General features: G+C 40.1%; 1 protein-coding gene across 1 annotated transcript in view; it reads right to left on the reverse strand.

Annotated features, from left to right (window-relative positions):
- LOC150087722 (tumor protein p73-like) overlaps window positions 1-14,136 on the reverse strand; it is a 135,462-nt gene that overhangs the window by 104,919 nt on the left and 16,407 nt on the right. The window contains exon 2 of the mRNA XM_090369919.1: window positions 5,106-5,150. Coding sequence (XP_090226045.1) covers window positions 5,106-5,150 — 45 coding nt within the window. The remainder of the gene's footprint in view (window positions 1-5,105; window positions 5,151-14,136) is intronic.

Genomic DNA, 14,136 nt, shown 5'->3' on the forward strand with positions numbered 1-14,136 from the left:
GGATTCTTCCTATTGCTCAGATTACTCCCCTGAAAGGGCATAAATTAAAATTTTGGAAAGACAATTGTAGAATAGATGTGTGGAAATTCACCTTTAGCCAGTGGATGGCTGATAGCTGGAACAAACTACCATCTGTTGTAGTGGACGTCAGCAACTTAAATAAGTTCAAGGCAGAACTAGACAAACATTTGAAGTGAAATGGGAAGTGGTTTTTTTGGCTGATGCTATATAAGCTTGCTTTCTTGTATCATATGCTAATGCTAATCTTACTCTTTTTATACAGTAGTTCTGCATTTGTTTATGACTTGGAATCGTGTGGTGTCTTCTTAATGCCAGCTGGCGATGCATTCCCTAGAAGTATCACAGCTACTTCCTCTATACTGAGCTGATCTGAGTGTGGTAAAGAGGAATGAGACATTAGACATTACAGATGTGATTATTTTTTAGCAGATTTTTTTTAACAATGGTTATAAATATGGACCTCATCAAGCCTTCCTGAGAGGAGAAGAGAGCAGCCTTCTAGAAGGCACCCTTGTGGTGGTGAGAAACAGTAGTGTCTCCCTACCCTGTAGGTGAACTGTGGCTCGAAGGCATGCCAACCCATTGATGGTTCAAAGATTAGTCAGAGATGGAAATTAGTTAGCCAAAGTTTCTATGATTAATCTCTGAACCAACAATGAAGCAGCATGCCTCCAAGCCACGGTCTACATACAGGTTGCTGGGGAGACATAAATGTTTCTCACTACCACTGAAAGGTGGCTGCTAAAAAGCCTGCTCTCGCTCGCACACGCACACACACACACACACACACACACACAAGAATAATAATCACAGTCAAGTATCATGTTTCAGGGGCGTCTCCGTAGCCAGGTGAGCAGGAGCAGCAGTGCATAGCACACGCTTCTTGATTAGACCGGGGTTTGAGCCCGTGACCACCAAATACGGAGGGTGTGGAAATGTCAGGAAATGACGACCGCATATCCCCGGAGCAATATGGCCTTAGTTGCTAATGCTCCTAAAAACCAAATAACAAACAAACAAACAACAAACATGTTTCAGGTAGACCAGATAACAAGTGGTTATTCTGGAAAGTCACCAGCCACCTTCCACAGCCCACTCTTATAGCTGACTTGAAGTTTCGGATTTGGTCTTCCAACCAAATGTTCAGTATTGACTTTGTTTTTTCCCCTTTGATAACAGCTGGCATCATGCTTTAAATAAATTTCCAAAACAACTTCAGAACTTAATTTACACCTTTTTTTTTTTTTTTTTTACTAGAGGTTATTATTATTATCATTAGCTTTATGGTGCAAGGAAGCCTAAGGCTTTTAACTGCACCAGCCAAAAAAAAAAAAAAGAAAAAAAGTTCCTGAGTTACCCAGAGAGAGAGAGAGAGAAGGGAGTCACCAAGAAAGAGAAGAATGATGATATCCAGCTCAGGTTGTTAGAGTAAGGAATTGAGACATTTTTAAATACAAAATAGTATTTTAGTAAAAAAAAAAAAAAAAAAAAAAAATATGAAAGGAAAAAAAAAAGAATAAAAGGTGCAACTTCATGAGGATCCTCACCGCTCACTTTGAACTATTTAGAATGCTACTTGACAATCTATTCAAAACATCCCAAACTTTTTGTGATGAACAACAAAGGTCTAGTTTTGTTTCTTCACTAGATTTCTGATTCACTTTACTATGATTTGAAATCACAAGAAAAATTCAACTAATATAGTTGGAGAAGGATATTACATGGTGGTTTCCCATTGGATCTAGATTTATATAATGACCACTCTTATACCATGTGAATATTAAGATAGTTTATTTAGCTATAACTAAATCACTATACATGAAGATAACATGTTGGGAACCTTGCAGTTATGCTGACGAGGCTAAGAGAACTACATTTTTTCACTTTTTTTTTTTTTTCATTTTTTTTTTCTTTTTTTTTTCATATAAATCAATTTTTTTCATATAAATTATGAGGCAATTATGATGCATATAAATTACAGAAGCCTATTATAGATATAAGCTAGTCTGTAATCAAGTCAAAAAGGAGGTTAGGTTGTTGTTGTTGTTTGGTTTTTAGGAGCATTAGCAACTAAGGCCATATTGCTCCAGGATATGCGGTGGTCATTCCTTAACCTTTCCGCATCCTCCGTATTTGGTGGTGACGGGCTCGAACCCCGGTCTAATCAAGAAGCGTGTGCTACGCACTGCTGCTCCTTCCCACCTGGCTACGGAGGCGCGCAGGAGGTTAGGCAGGGAAAGACAGATTACGAGAAATCTTTGGCAAAGGAGGCAAAGAAAAGCAGCAAAAACTTCTTTACTTATGTAAGCTCTAAAAGGAAGGGTATGAATCAAATTTGACCACTTGATATCGATGGTTTGACTACTCATGATCCTACTCAGGTAGCTGACAAAATGAATGAGCATTTTGCATCTACATTCATGCATGAGAAATTCTATAGGGAATGAGAAGTCAGAAGTTTATCAAACTCTAACAGGGAGCTAAATGATTTTGTAACAGTTAGGAGAAAAGTGGAGGAGAAACTGTTGAAGTTAAACATAAGAAAGGCACTTGGATTGGATGGGATCAATACAGTTATATTAAGGAAGACAACAAAGGAAGTAAGCGAACCCTTAGCTGTAATTATGATAGCAACCTTGAATTCAGGGGCTGGATTCATGGACTGGAGATGTGTAAATGTATCCCCAATTCATAGAGGGAGGAACAAAGGTTGACACAAGGAATTACAGACTTGTTAGTTTAACTTCTGTTCCAGGGAATATAATAGAGTTGCTGGTTAAAGCAATGCAAGAACATCTAGACAGGACTGCAGTTATAATTCAGACAATAGCATGGATTTGTTAAGGGGAAATCTTGCCTGACCAATTTGATTGGATATTACGATGTGGTCACAAAGCAGCTGGATGAAAAAAATAATTTTAATTTCATATAATTGGATTTCAGGAAAGTTTTTGATACTGTTGCACAAAAAGACTACTGTACAAATTGGAGCAGTATGGCATTAAGGGGAAATTGCTGCTATGGATAAAGGGATGGTTGAATGGAAGAAAACAGAGTGGTAATCAATGGACATTGCTCTTCATGGACTATTGTTATTAGTGGACTTTCCCAGGGTTCCGTGTTGTTGGGCCCATTGTTGCTTTCTATATTTATCTATGATACTGATGAAGGCATATAAGACTTAAGACTTAATGTAAACTTCTGCAGTTGATACAAAGGTTGGCAGGGTGGTTAATGCCAACAAGATCTAGAAAAGTTAGGCAGATGGACTGAGAAATGGCAATTGAAGTTTAACATTGTTAAATGCAAAGTACTGCATATGGGTAGCAGTAACCCCAGAGTAACATATCAATGTGGAACTACACTCAGGGTAGTGAAAAATAAAAAATTCAGATATGAAGTTCTCTGAGCAATGCAGACACAGACTGCCAGGACAGCTCATGGGACTTTGTCAATGATATACAGGAACTTTGCCAGCAGGAATAAAGAGGTGATTATTCCTTTGTATAAGGCAATGGTCAGGTCACATCTTGAGTACTGCATACAGGTCTGGAGACTTCATTTTAGGAAGGATGTGGAGCTTCTGGAACAAGGGGTGCTCTTACCAACAAATGCTTCAATTCTGCAAATTGCAGCATCTGAAGACTGGGCACCTGCAAGGAGATCTGATTGACGTGTTTAAGGCTTTAAATGGACTGTACAAGCTCAATGCTGATGAGATTCTTCCTCTCACTCAGACCACACATACAAGGGGACACAAATTAAGGAATTCAAATTGAAGAAGAATAATTGAAGGATAGATGTGTGAAAGTTTGCCTTTAGGCAGCAGGTCATCACTGGAACAAACTTCTATCTGTTGTTGTGGAAGGGGGATAGTTTAAATAAATTAAAGGAATAACTAGACAAAGTAGTGGAGGGAATGGATAGGTTAAATTGGGAAGTGTTGGGTTATTTATTTATTTATTTTTATTTTTTTTGGCTAATGCTGTATAAGCTTGCTTTCTTGCATCATTTGCCACTACTAATGCAAATGCTAACTCACAGCCTATACCAGGCTGTGAGTTCTATAGTACTCACAGGCTCGAACCTAGGCAGTGAGCATTGAATCCTAGTGATGCTAATCTAAAGGACCAGCAGCACCACTGGGAAGCATCCCCCACCATTTACAGGTGCTCATATCAAAGGGGGAAATTGTGTGTACAAAAAAAAATTGCTAAATAATGAGAGAAGGGGCTTCAAAAAAAAAAAAAAAAAAAAAAACTGTAATACCACATATCAATTCCACCTGCCGGTATTTTTTCATGCATTTTCCTGTTACTTTATGAAATGATATACGCTGAAACATTTACAAAATTTTTTATACTCAAAAACAGCTAGGCAAGAGAATTTCACAATATCACTGTTAGAGTAGTGCTCAATTAAAAAAACAACAGATTCCTTCTTTTTTTTTTCTGATGGCAATATATTCAATTAACATTTTTACTTTATTTACAATATCTTTTAGAAGATATGAAAACTTTAAATAACATTCAGTCATTTAGTGGATTCGATAAGATTGATTTTTTCACAATCTAATAAATTAGCTTTTTATTCTTCTATATCCAGCTCTGCTTTGAAACAATTAGCCCTGTATAACTGTACCTGCTTACAGAATATTGCTCTTTTCTATATGAATTGGGTCTCAAAATTTCCCTAAAAAAAAAAAAAAGAAAATGATTAATTGAATGAATAATCCCTTGCTCACAAGCTTATTAACTCCACTCCCTACTACAAGATGCTCTGTTTCTGTTGACTTTTTCTAGATATTTCCATGGGTGTTGTTCTAAACCAGCACCACCATTCTTTCAAATTTCTAACACTTCTCTGAAGTCTGTTAAAACATGTGGCAGACATCAATATCAGTTCACTGCCAAACATTGATTTAAAATGCACCTGACTTTTTTTCCATTTTATTCATTCCCACTATTCAACCTACACATATTCCTGAAATTCCATATTCACCAAAAGTACTATATCATTGTTATACTTTAATTTCTGGAATTACAATAGAAAAAATGTAAAATACAGAATATTCAGTAAAATACCTTGGCTGAAGAACATGAATCAGGTGATGGGGATGGCAACAATACCTAGAAAAGAAAAAAATGTGGTAATTATTAAAGGTGCGATTGGAAATGTAATTTTTTTTAAAATTAATATAAGATATTAATCTTATAGCATTTGTTTGTGAAGGTGAACGGTCGCACCGTTTTGTGTTCTACTGAATGCAAGTTTAAAATAATGATCCTTTCAACGACCAGATGTCCATTTGATACTGCCGGAATCCTTGTGCCAACACGCGTCTAAATACAGCCATATCATGGATGATAGTTGTTCAGGTAAATAGATATCTTATATTATTTTCATGTTTAAATGCTCTTTATGGCGACTGGCACTTGCATATCTTGCATAGCTTCTGTTAACTGCACTTATCCTCAGTAATCCTAGTCTAAAGCGATCGTAGCATTGTCTCTACTGAGGGAAGAACACCTATCCGCGTCTCAACGCTTTGAGCAGTGGCCAGACGGAACTGATGCTATTAACCCCATACGAAATTGAAAGCTCACAAACAATAGTGGCCTTCCTTCTTTGTGTCTGCTCTAAAAGAATTATGTGGAAGTCACTGTAAAAGCATTCGGATCAACGTTAAAATTTGCTGCCTTCAAATAGTAGCAGTGAAATAAGCAATATGCAGATGGAAGATTGTATACACACTTGTCAGGCCTGCCTAAAGAAGGTCAAACATATACTAATATGCAATAGTGACTGCGGCCTCTCCTTGTACGGAAACTGCTCTGGACGGCCACAAATCTTAAAATGTCAAAGTCAGCCAAAGAGCATTACGTTTGTGCTCACTGCCAGAGGGTATCCCCAAGGAAATCTGAATTACCGGAGAAACCCGGTTCGACATCTCAAGACGGGAATCGAGCTCAGAAACAGGAGTGCACACAGCCAGCTACATCAACCATTGATACTGAAAGTGTCATTCCGTTGCTCGGACTAACTGACTCTGAGGATACTCCCAGTGAAACCAGTAACACTAAAGAGATCCCCACAACCAACCGCACCATCAGAACATAGCACGATCTCAATCCTACCTCTCACATCAGCACTGCCTCACAGACTGAATGGACCCACGCACCTGAGGCCACCGCATTGATCTGGATGGCAAGGAGTGTCAGCATGTACCCTGTGTAAGTCACAGAGGAGACGAATAGGCATTATTCAATAGGGCTGCGAAATAAAAACCCTCCTGTTTGTTCCACCCAACCTCATATAACCGATGAGGTCCTGTTGCCAATGCTGAGTAACTTCAAGGCTGCCCTACTAAAACGTGTACAATCGAAGCTTGATACATTCTACGATAAGTGTTACGAGCTTTTCCCTAGCAAAATTCATGAGGATGTGAAACGCAGCATAAGTCATTCTATTCCTGACTCACAGTGCAGTAGAAAAGCTGCAGAAATCCATCAATACACAGAGAAAATAATCACATTCCCATGCAAAAGGCAATAATATACCTGCAATGCAGTCCTCAACTGACACGTCAAATGAAAATATAAAAATTCCACCGATTGAGCATTCCATGTCCCTTCCAACCAGCCATAGCACAGCCATCACAAGTGCCTCACAATCTATACACGTGCACAACTCATCAGTAAATTCATGCAGTCATAAAGAAAGTCCAGAAATTATGCCATCGGTACACACGAGAATTGCCACAAGAAGTGACATCAGCCATCACACAGAACTGCTAGCTCACAGCGCTGAAATTCATCCTAATAAAAAGGCCATCACAACATGGGCAGGGATTGTGGGTAGATCTCAGCCCCATCCCACTCACAACACTCCATCACCAAGGGTAAAACAGTCACACAAACCAGGTGCACGAATGAAAAATGCACGTGTAACAGGCATGTCAAATTCTTCTAGGCTCACAGCCAAGATGCCACATCGCAACATAACATTAAGAATTTTTTCATTTCGAGGCTGCATCCCCTAACAACTCCTGAACAAGTAGCTAACGTCCTCCTTCAAGACCTCTATGTCAGTTCTTCAAGACCTCTACGGAAGTCACTAAGCTACCTACCAAGAGCAATAATCACGCTGCATTCAAGTTATCCTGTGAAGCAACGTCCGTCGAAGCTATCAGTAATCCCCCTCTTCCTGGCCGATTAGTGTTATTGTCCAACCGTTCTACCCAAGCAACAGCATCAGAAGGAGAAACATCGTGGAGCACGCATCAAACACGCGACTAAATGGAAGCTGACTCAAGATCCAGGCTCTACATTGGTCGCGCCCCTTATGCCATACACAAAACAAGACAAGAGAGTTGATTCTACCATCGCAGTAGACAGCAGCCCCATTTTACCCCATTGCCCAAATTCTCCGAGCAAGCAAGACAAGCTACGCTGTCTGAGCACCAACAGCGATCACAATGAGACACCCACGACCTCATGTGGTACTTCCTTTTTCAAGGTCCAAAAATTTAATTCAAGTGCACCGCTCTAACACCGTAAGTGTAATGTATCAGAACGTTAGGAGCTTGCGAAATAAAATGGAGACTACGGAGCAAATCCTGCTATCAGGCGAATTCGATATTTTAGCTATATCCGAAACATGGCTTGAGCATGAGCAACAGAACATAGTGATAGCTACACCAGCTGGCTATGCGGCAGAGTTCACCTCCAGGAGTAATAGAAGGGGAGGTGGTATTGCTATGTTCTTCAAAGACACAGCCTTCAAATTGATTAACACTATCTACAGTGACTCACCAAATTTCGAAGCCCTAGCCATGACACTGCTCAGAAACGCATCCACAATAGATATCTGCATAATGTATATCCCACCGGTACCCACAATTGATATCATTACTGAGGCACTGGGCAATCGCCCACTTTCACCCCTCAGCTCACCATATTGCCATCGCGGATTTCAACATCACTCCACAGCTCACTGCCCACAAGAAGTTCCTTGTTGACTACATGAAGTCAGCAAATATACACCTAATCGATCACTGCCCTACAAGAGGAGAAAACCACCTGAGATGCACTACAAATCTGATCACGACCCTATCTACGCAAAAGTAATTATTCCTGCTCGGGGACCACCTGCCCGAAAAAACGTTCAAACCGCAGTCATCGTCAGCCCCAAGTTCCTTAACATCCAAAAATGCCTGCAAGCCACCACCCTTATACCTTGGCATGTCCTTGAAACGTGTGATGTCTCGCTTGCTGTAAAACTATTGACAAACTGGATGAACACCATCGCACAATATTCCGCATCAAAGAAGATAAGGATCTCATCTTACTCCAAAGCCTAGTGGAATCCAAATGTACACATGGCCTTCCTGTTAAAGCAGCAGCTACACCAGATCTGGAAAAGAACTCAACAGACTTCCGACCGGATATCTTATTCAAGAGCACAATCGCAATTTAATAGGGAGAAATCACGAGCAATAACAGCACACCTGGGCACCCAACTTCAAAAAGGGAAAATCCCATACCGCTTCAGATCCCACAGCTTTCCTAGTCAGCTGGACCCAGCTCAATGGCTAGATCATATTACCAGATTCAACACACATGCAGATCAACTAAACTCTCTTTTATGTCCCGACAATAAATTACAACAAGACATCTTGCATTCCATCATCATCATCATCTCTGCACACCAGCTGACAGCAGCGATAAACTCCCTTCCAGCGACAGCAACCATAGGGACCGACAAAGTGCCACAATTCATGGTAAAATGCCTTAGTCCGTTCAGCCTCCAACTGCTCAAGTCCATCTTCAATGGAATTGTAACCACAAGAAATTTTCCTAAAGCCTGGAATAGCTACCTTGTCAGACGACATCCAAAATTTTGAAATCCCACTCTACCCAGGCACTTTCGGCTGATATCTAACTCCTCAACGCTCCTAAAAATCCTGGAAAAAACTATGCTGCCCACCTTAATGTATCAGATTCTTGAGATAAGCCACCACAGATCCACTACAGAATCCGAAACCGATCCACAGTGACAAACCTCCTTGCAACCACATGTAATATACTGTCTGCCTTTGAACAGCAAGAGGAACTAGCAATCACGTACCTGGATATTGAAGCTGCCTTTGATGCCATCAACATGTCGGCGCTCCCCCGCTTACTGAAAGACCACTATCTAATCCAAGGTAATATCCTCTGGTTCATAGCATCACTCCTCTATGATAGGGTACTACAAGTATGCCTATGGACAATTGCACAAGAAGGCAATTTTTGCTGGTGTTCCAAAAGCAGGAGTCCTATCTGGCTTATTATTTACAGCCATCATTGCGCCTCTTGTCCATAATAATGAGAAAATCATCACCTATGCAGATGATATAAAAATTCTAACGCCTATTGCTTCCAACAATCACCTTGAAGCTACAGAAAGCATTAATAATAGCCTCATGCCTCTACTGTTTGAGGTAAATGCCTCTTACCTCAAACAGTATGAACTCTCGATCAACCCACAAAAAACAAAACTAATGGTGTTCTCTCTCTCTCTCTCTCTCTCTCTCTCTCTCTCTCTCTCTCTCTCTCTCTCTCTCTCTCTCTCAGACCAACCCCTACAATATTAGCCCCAACACTCGATAGAACTGTAATATCTGCCACGCCTACACATGCGGATTTGGGAATAGTATTTGACCCAAAACTCCGGTTTCGTGCTCATGTAGACAAGCTCACTTCCAGAGCAGCCTCTCTCCGATGGCTAGCTAAACAACAACTAATTTATGTTAAGGAGCCTCGTTTAATTAAGAAATTCATCAGAACAATAATCTATTCTCTACGCTGCTGAAGTGTGGGCATCAGCAACTACTACAATGAAGAAACCAATCCTCGCTGCAGAATTCTGACTACTTAAATGGGCTAACTGGACAGCTTGTCTCCCACCACAGGACAGAACTACAGCCTTAGCTACTTCACTGGGGATGCAGCGACTGCCTGATATCATGGAAATACAACGACTGATAGCTACAGTTAAAATGATCACAGGTCAGATCTCAACACCGTCCATTTGGGATTCGTGTTACTGGCGAATACCCAAGGCAGAACTTCGGTCAACCCCGATGCTCTGCTCGAGGAATAGGAGGCTTCATATCTCAGACTGCTTCCTCCCAAACCAAATGCTACCTGAAGTACGGCACCTCGATGTTGACTTGCATAGGTTTTGCAGCAATCAAACCTACAGGAAAGAAGTGTTAGCAGCTCGCTCCAATCCCAGAATCGAATAAGAAGAGTTTGTGTGCCCTCCACACCATCTGCCAAGCTCTCCTGTGCCACGACAAAATTCATTTGACAGAAAAGTGCCATTCATGTATTAGATATTTTTATTGTAAATATAACATATGATGTAACTTGTAAATATAGTTAATACTGCGTATTGTGAGGAAGTGCAATGACATGTTTACATATTACATTTTTAATTTTACAGTGTGCATTATCCATTATTTATTCTGATATGAGCATTCTCTATTATCTAATTATCTATTCTGATATGAACCCCTGGCCGTTGGCAGTGATGGGCCAATTGCAACTTCACTTAAATCTATGTATTCATTTAGTTGCAATAAAGTCTCTCTCTCTCTCTCTCTCTCTCTCTCTCTCTCTCTCTCTCTCTCTCTCTCTCTCTCTCTCTCTCTCTCTCATATGAGCTCCTGATGTTCTACCAAAATATACTTTTTCATTGAAGAAAATGAAATGAATTTGAACAGGCAATGAGCCTGTTCAAACCATTCAAGGCCTTATAGACCTCGATCAGTTCAGTTCACAGGTGCCTAATCTTCAGATGCTGGAATTTGCAGAACTTAAGCCTTTCTTGATAAGAGCACCCCTTTCTTCCCCTCACAAGTCTTGTTGCCCTTCTCGTACTAATTCTAGCAACTCTACATCTTTCCAGACCTGAACGGAGTACTCAGAGCATAACCCGACCATTGCTTTATACAAGGGGTTAATCCTCTCCTTAACCTCTGCTAGCAAAATTCCTGTATAAAATTGACAAGATCCCATGACCTGCTCTGGCAGCCCATCTGAACTGCTCAGAGAACTTCATATCCGACTGCACAATTACCCCTGGGTCTTTTTAATTCTCCACCTCCCTGAGTGTAGTACCACAAAGATGATATGTTTCTCTTGGTTTACTGGTACCCATATGCAGTACTTTGCATTTGGTAATATTAAACTTAAGTTGCCACTTCTCAGCCCATCTACCTAACTTTCTTATATCCTGTTGCAGTAGCATACTGTTCTTACTATCATTAACAACCCTGCCAACCTTTGTATTATGTGCAAACTTGAACATTAAGCCTGATATACCTTCATCAATATCATTAATAAATACACCAAACAACAATGGACCCAGCACAGAACCCTGGGGGACTCTGCTAATAACATTAGTCCATGTAGGGCAGCATCCATCTATTACCACTCTCTGCAGTCTTCCACTCAACCAGCCCTTTATCCATTGCAGCAACTTGCTCTTAATGCAATACAGCTCCAATTCGTACAACGGTCTTCCATGTGCAACAACAGTATCAAAAGCTTTCCTGAAATCCAAGTATATGATGTCAAAATTATTTTTTGCATCCAATTCCTTTGTGACCACATTGTAGTATCCCACCAAATCAGTCAGACAAGACTGCCCCTTAACAAACCCATGATGTGCCTGAACTATTACTGCAATCTTGTCTAGGTGATCCTGCATCACTTCTTTAACCAATGACTCCATTATTTTCCCGGGAACAGAAGTTAAACTAACGGATCTATAATTATTTGCATCAACCTTTGAAACCCCTTTATGAATTGGGGATACATTTTCACATCTTCAGTCCATGGGGCCCTCCCCTGAATCTAAGGATGCTCTCATAATTATGGCTAAGGGTTTACTTACTTCCCTCGTTGCCTTCTTCAATATAATTGTTGGATAGATTCCACCTGCCCCAGGTGCCTTTTTTATGTTTAACTTCAACAATTTCTCCTCCACTTTGCTCTCCGTTATTACAAAATCATTTAGCTCCCTGTTAAAGTTTAGTAAACTTCTGTCCTCCCCTTCCTTAGAGAATTCCTCATGTATGAATGTAGATGCAAAATACTCATTCAGTTGGTTAGCTATCTGAGCGGGATCATCAACAGTCAAACCACCAACATCAAGTGGACCAATCTGATTCATCCCCTTCCTTCTACAGTTTACATAAAGTAAAGAAGTCGTTTTTTTTTTTTTTTTTTTCTTTACATGCTTTGCCAAGGACTTCTCGTAATCAGCCTTCACTTGCCTAACCTTCTTTGTAACTTGATTACAGACTAGCTTATATCTTCCGTAGTCTTCTGTGTCATCTGATAACTTATATATATCCCATGCATTTTTATTCTCTGCCTCATTAGTTCATCTGACATCCATTCCGGTCTAAATCTTGAACAGTATTTCTTAGTTAGCATTAGCAGAGGCATGCAATGCAAGAAAGCAAGCTTATTCAGCATCAGCCAAAAAACAAAAAAAAAAAAAAAAAAAACCCTCCCATTTCATCATTCATTCCAAATGCCTGTACAGCTCAGCCTCAACTTCCACAACAAAAGATGGAAGTCTGTTCCACTAATCAACTACCTGGTGGCTAAAGCCAAATTTCCACACATCTATTCTAAAACTGTCTTTCCTCAATTTTAATCTGTGCCCCCTCAGGTTCTTAATCAGAACAAGAGGAAGAATTCTATCAGCATTCAGCTTGCTCAACCCATTCAAGGCCTTATACACCTAAATCAGATTACCTAACAGGTGCCTACTCTCCAGGCAGATCCTGGAGAGTAGGCACTAAGCCTTTCTTAGTAAGAGGACTCCTTTGTTCCCCTTACTAATCTTGTTGCCATTCTTTGTACTCTTTCTAGCAACTCTACATCCTTCCTAAAATGAGGCCTCCAGACCTGTATGCAGTACTCAAGGTGTGGCCTGATCATTGCCTTATACAAAAGGATAATAACCTCCCTGTCCTTGCTAGCAAAAATCCTATATATCATTGACAAGACTCCATGACCTGCCTTGGCAGCCCCTCTGCACTGCTCAGCAAACTTCATATTTGACTGCACAATTATCCTCAGGTCTTTTTCACTTTCCACTTCCCTGAGTGTAGTACCACATAGTTGGTATGTTTCTCTTCGGATATTGCTACATATTCAGTACTTTTCATTTGTCAATGTTAAACTTCAGTTGCCACTTTTCAGCCCATTTGCCCAACTTATCTAGATCCAGTTGGAGCAGCATACTGTCTTTACTGTTGTTACCAACCCTGCCAACCTTTGTATCATCTGCAAAATTGGATATTAAACCTGATATACCATCATAAATATCATTTATAAATATACGAAACAACAATGGTCCTAACTGATTACCATCTCTGTCATCTTTCACTCGACCATCCCTGTATCCATTGTAGCAACTTACCATTAATGCCATACCTCTCCTATTTGTACAGCAGTCTTCCATGTGCAACAGTATCAAAAGCTTTCCTGAAATCCAAGTATATGATATCAAAATTATTCTTGGCATTCAGTTCCTTTGTGGCCACATCACAATTGGTATCATAGTTGGTATGAAAAGCCTAGTAGCCTCCAAGATTAATTCCTTGAAGGCTTCCCATTTAGAATTCACTGTTTTTAGCATCTGTTGATCTCACTGTATAGAATTTAAAAACTTCCTGACCACTGTAGTCACCTTTATGAAAACAAAAACCCTTCCCTTTACTTAAGTTTGTCTACTTCTGCATTGAATTTATTTAATCTGTTAACTTTCACAATGACAGATGGAAGTTTGTTCCAGCAATCAACCACCCACTGGCTAAAGGCAAATTTCCACACATCTATTCTACAACTGTCTTTCCTCAATTTGAATTTATGCTCCCTCAGGTGCATAATCTGAGCAAGAGGAAGAATCCCATCAGCACTGATCTTGCTCAAACCATTCAAGGCCTTATACACCTCAATTAGATCACCTTGCAGGTGATCCCATGTGCAGCATCCATTCACTGTCCAACCTCAAACTCACTGAACTAACTTTTCTTCTTCCTCATTT

The sequence above is a fragment of the Mastigoproctus giganteus genome, chromosome 3 (genome assembly GCF_048544385.1).
Source record: "Mastigoproctus giganteus isolate SK-2022 chromosome 3, ASM4854438v1, whole genome shotgun sequence".
Classification (NCBI taxonomy): Eukaryota; Metazoa; Arthropoda; class Arachnida; order Uropygi; family Thelyphonidae; genus Mastigoproctus; species Mastigoproctus giganteus.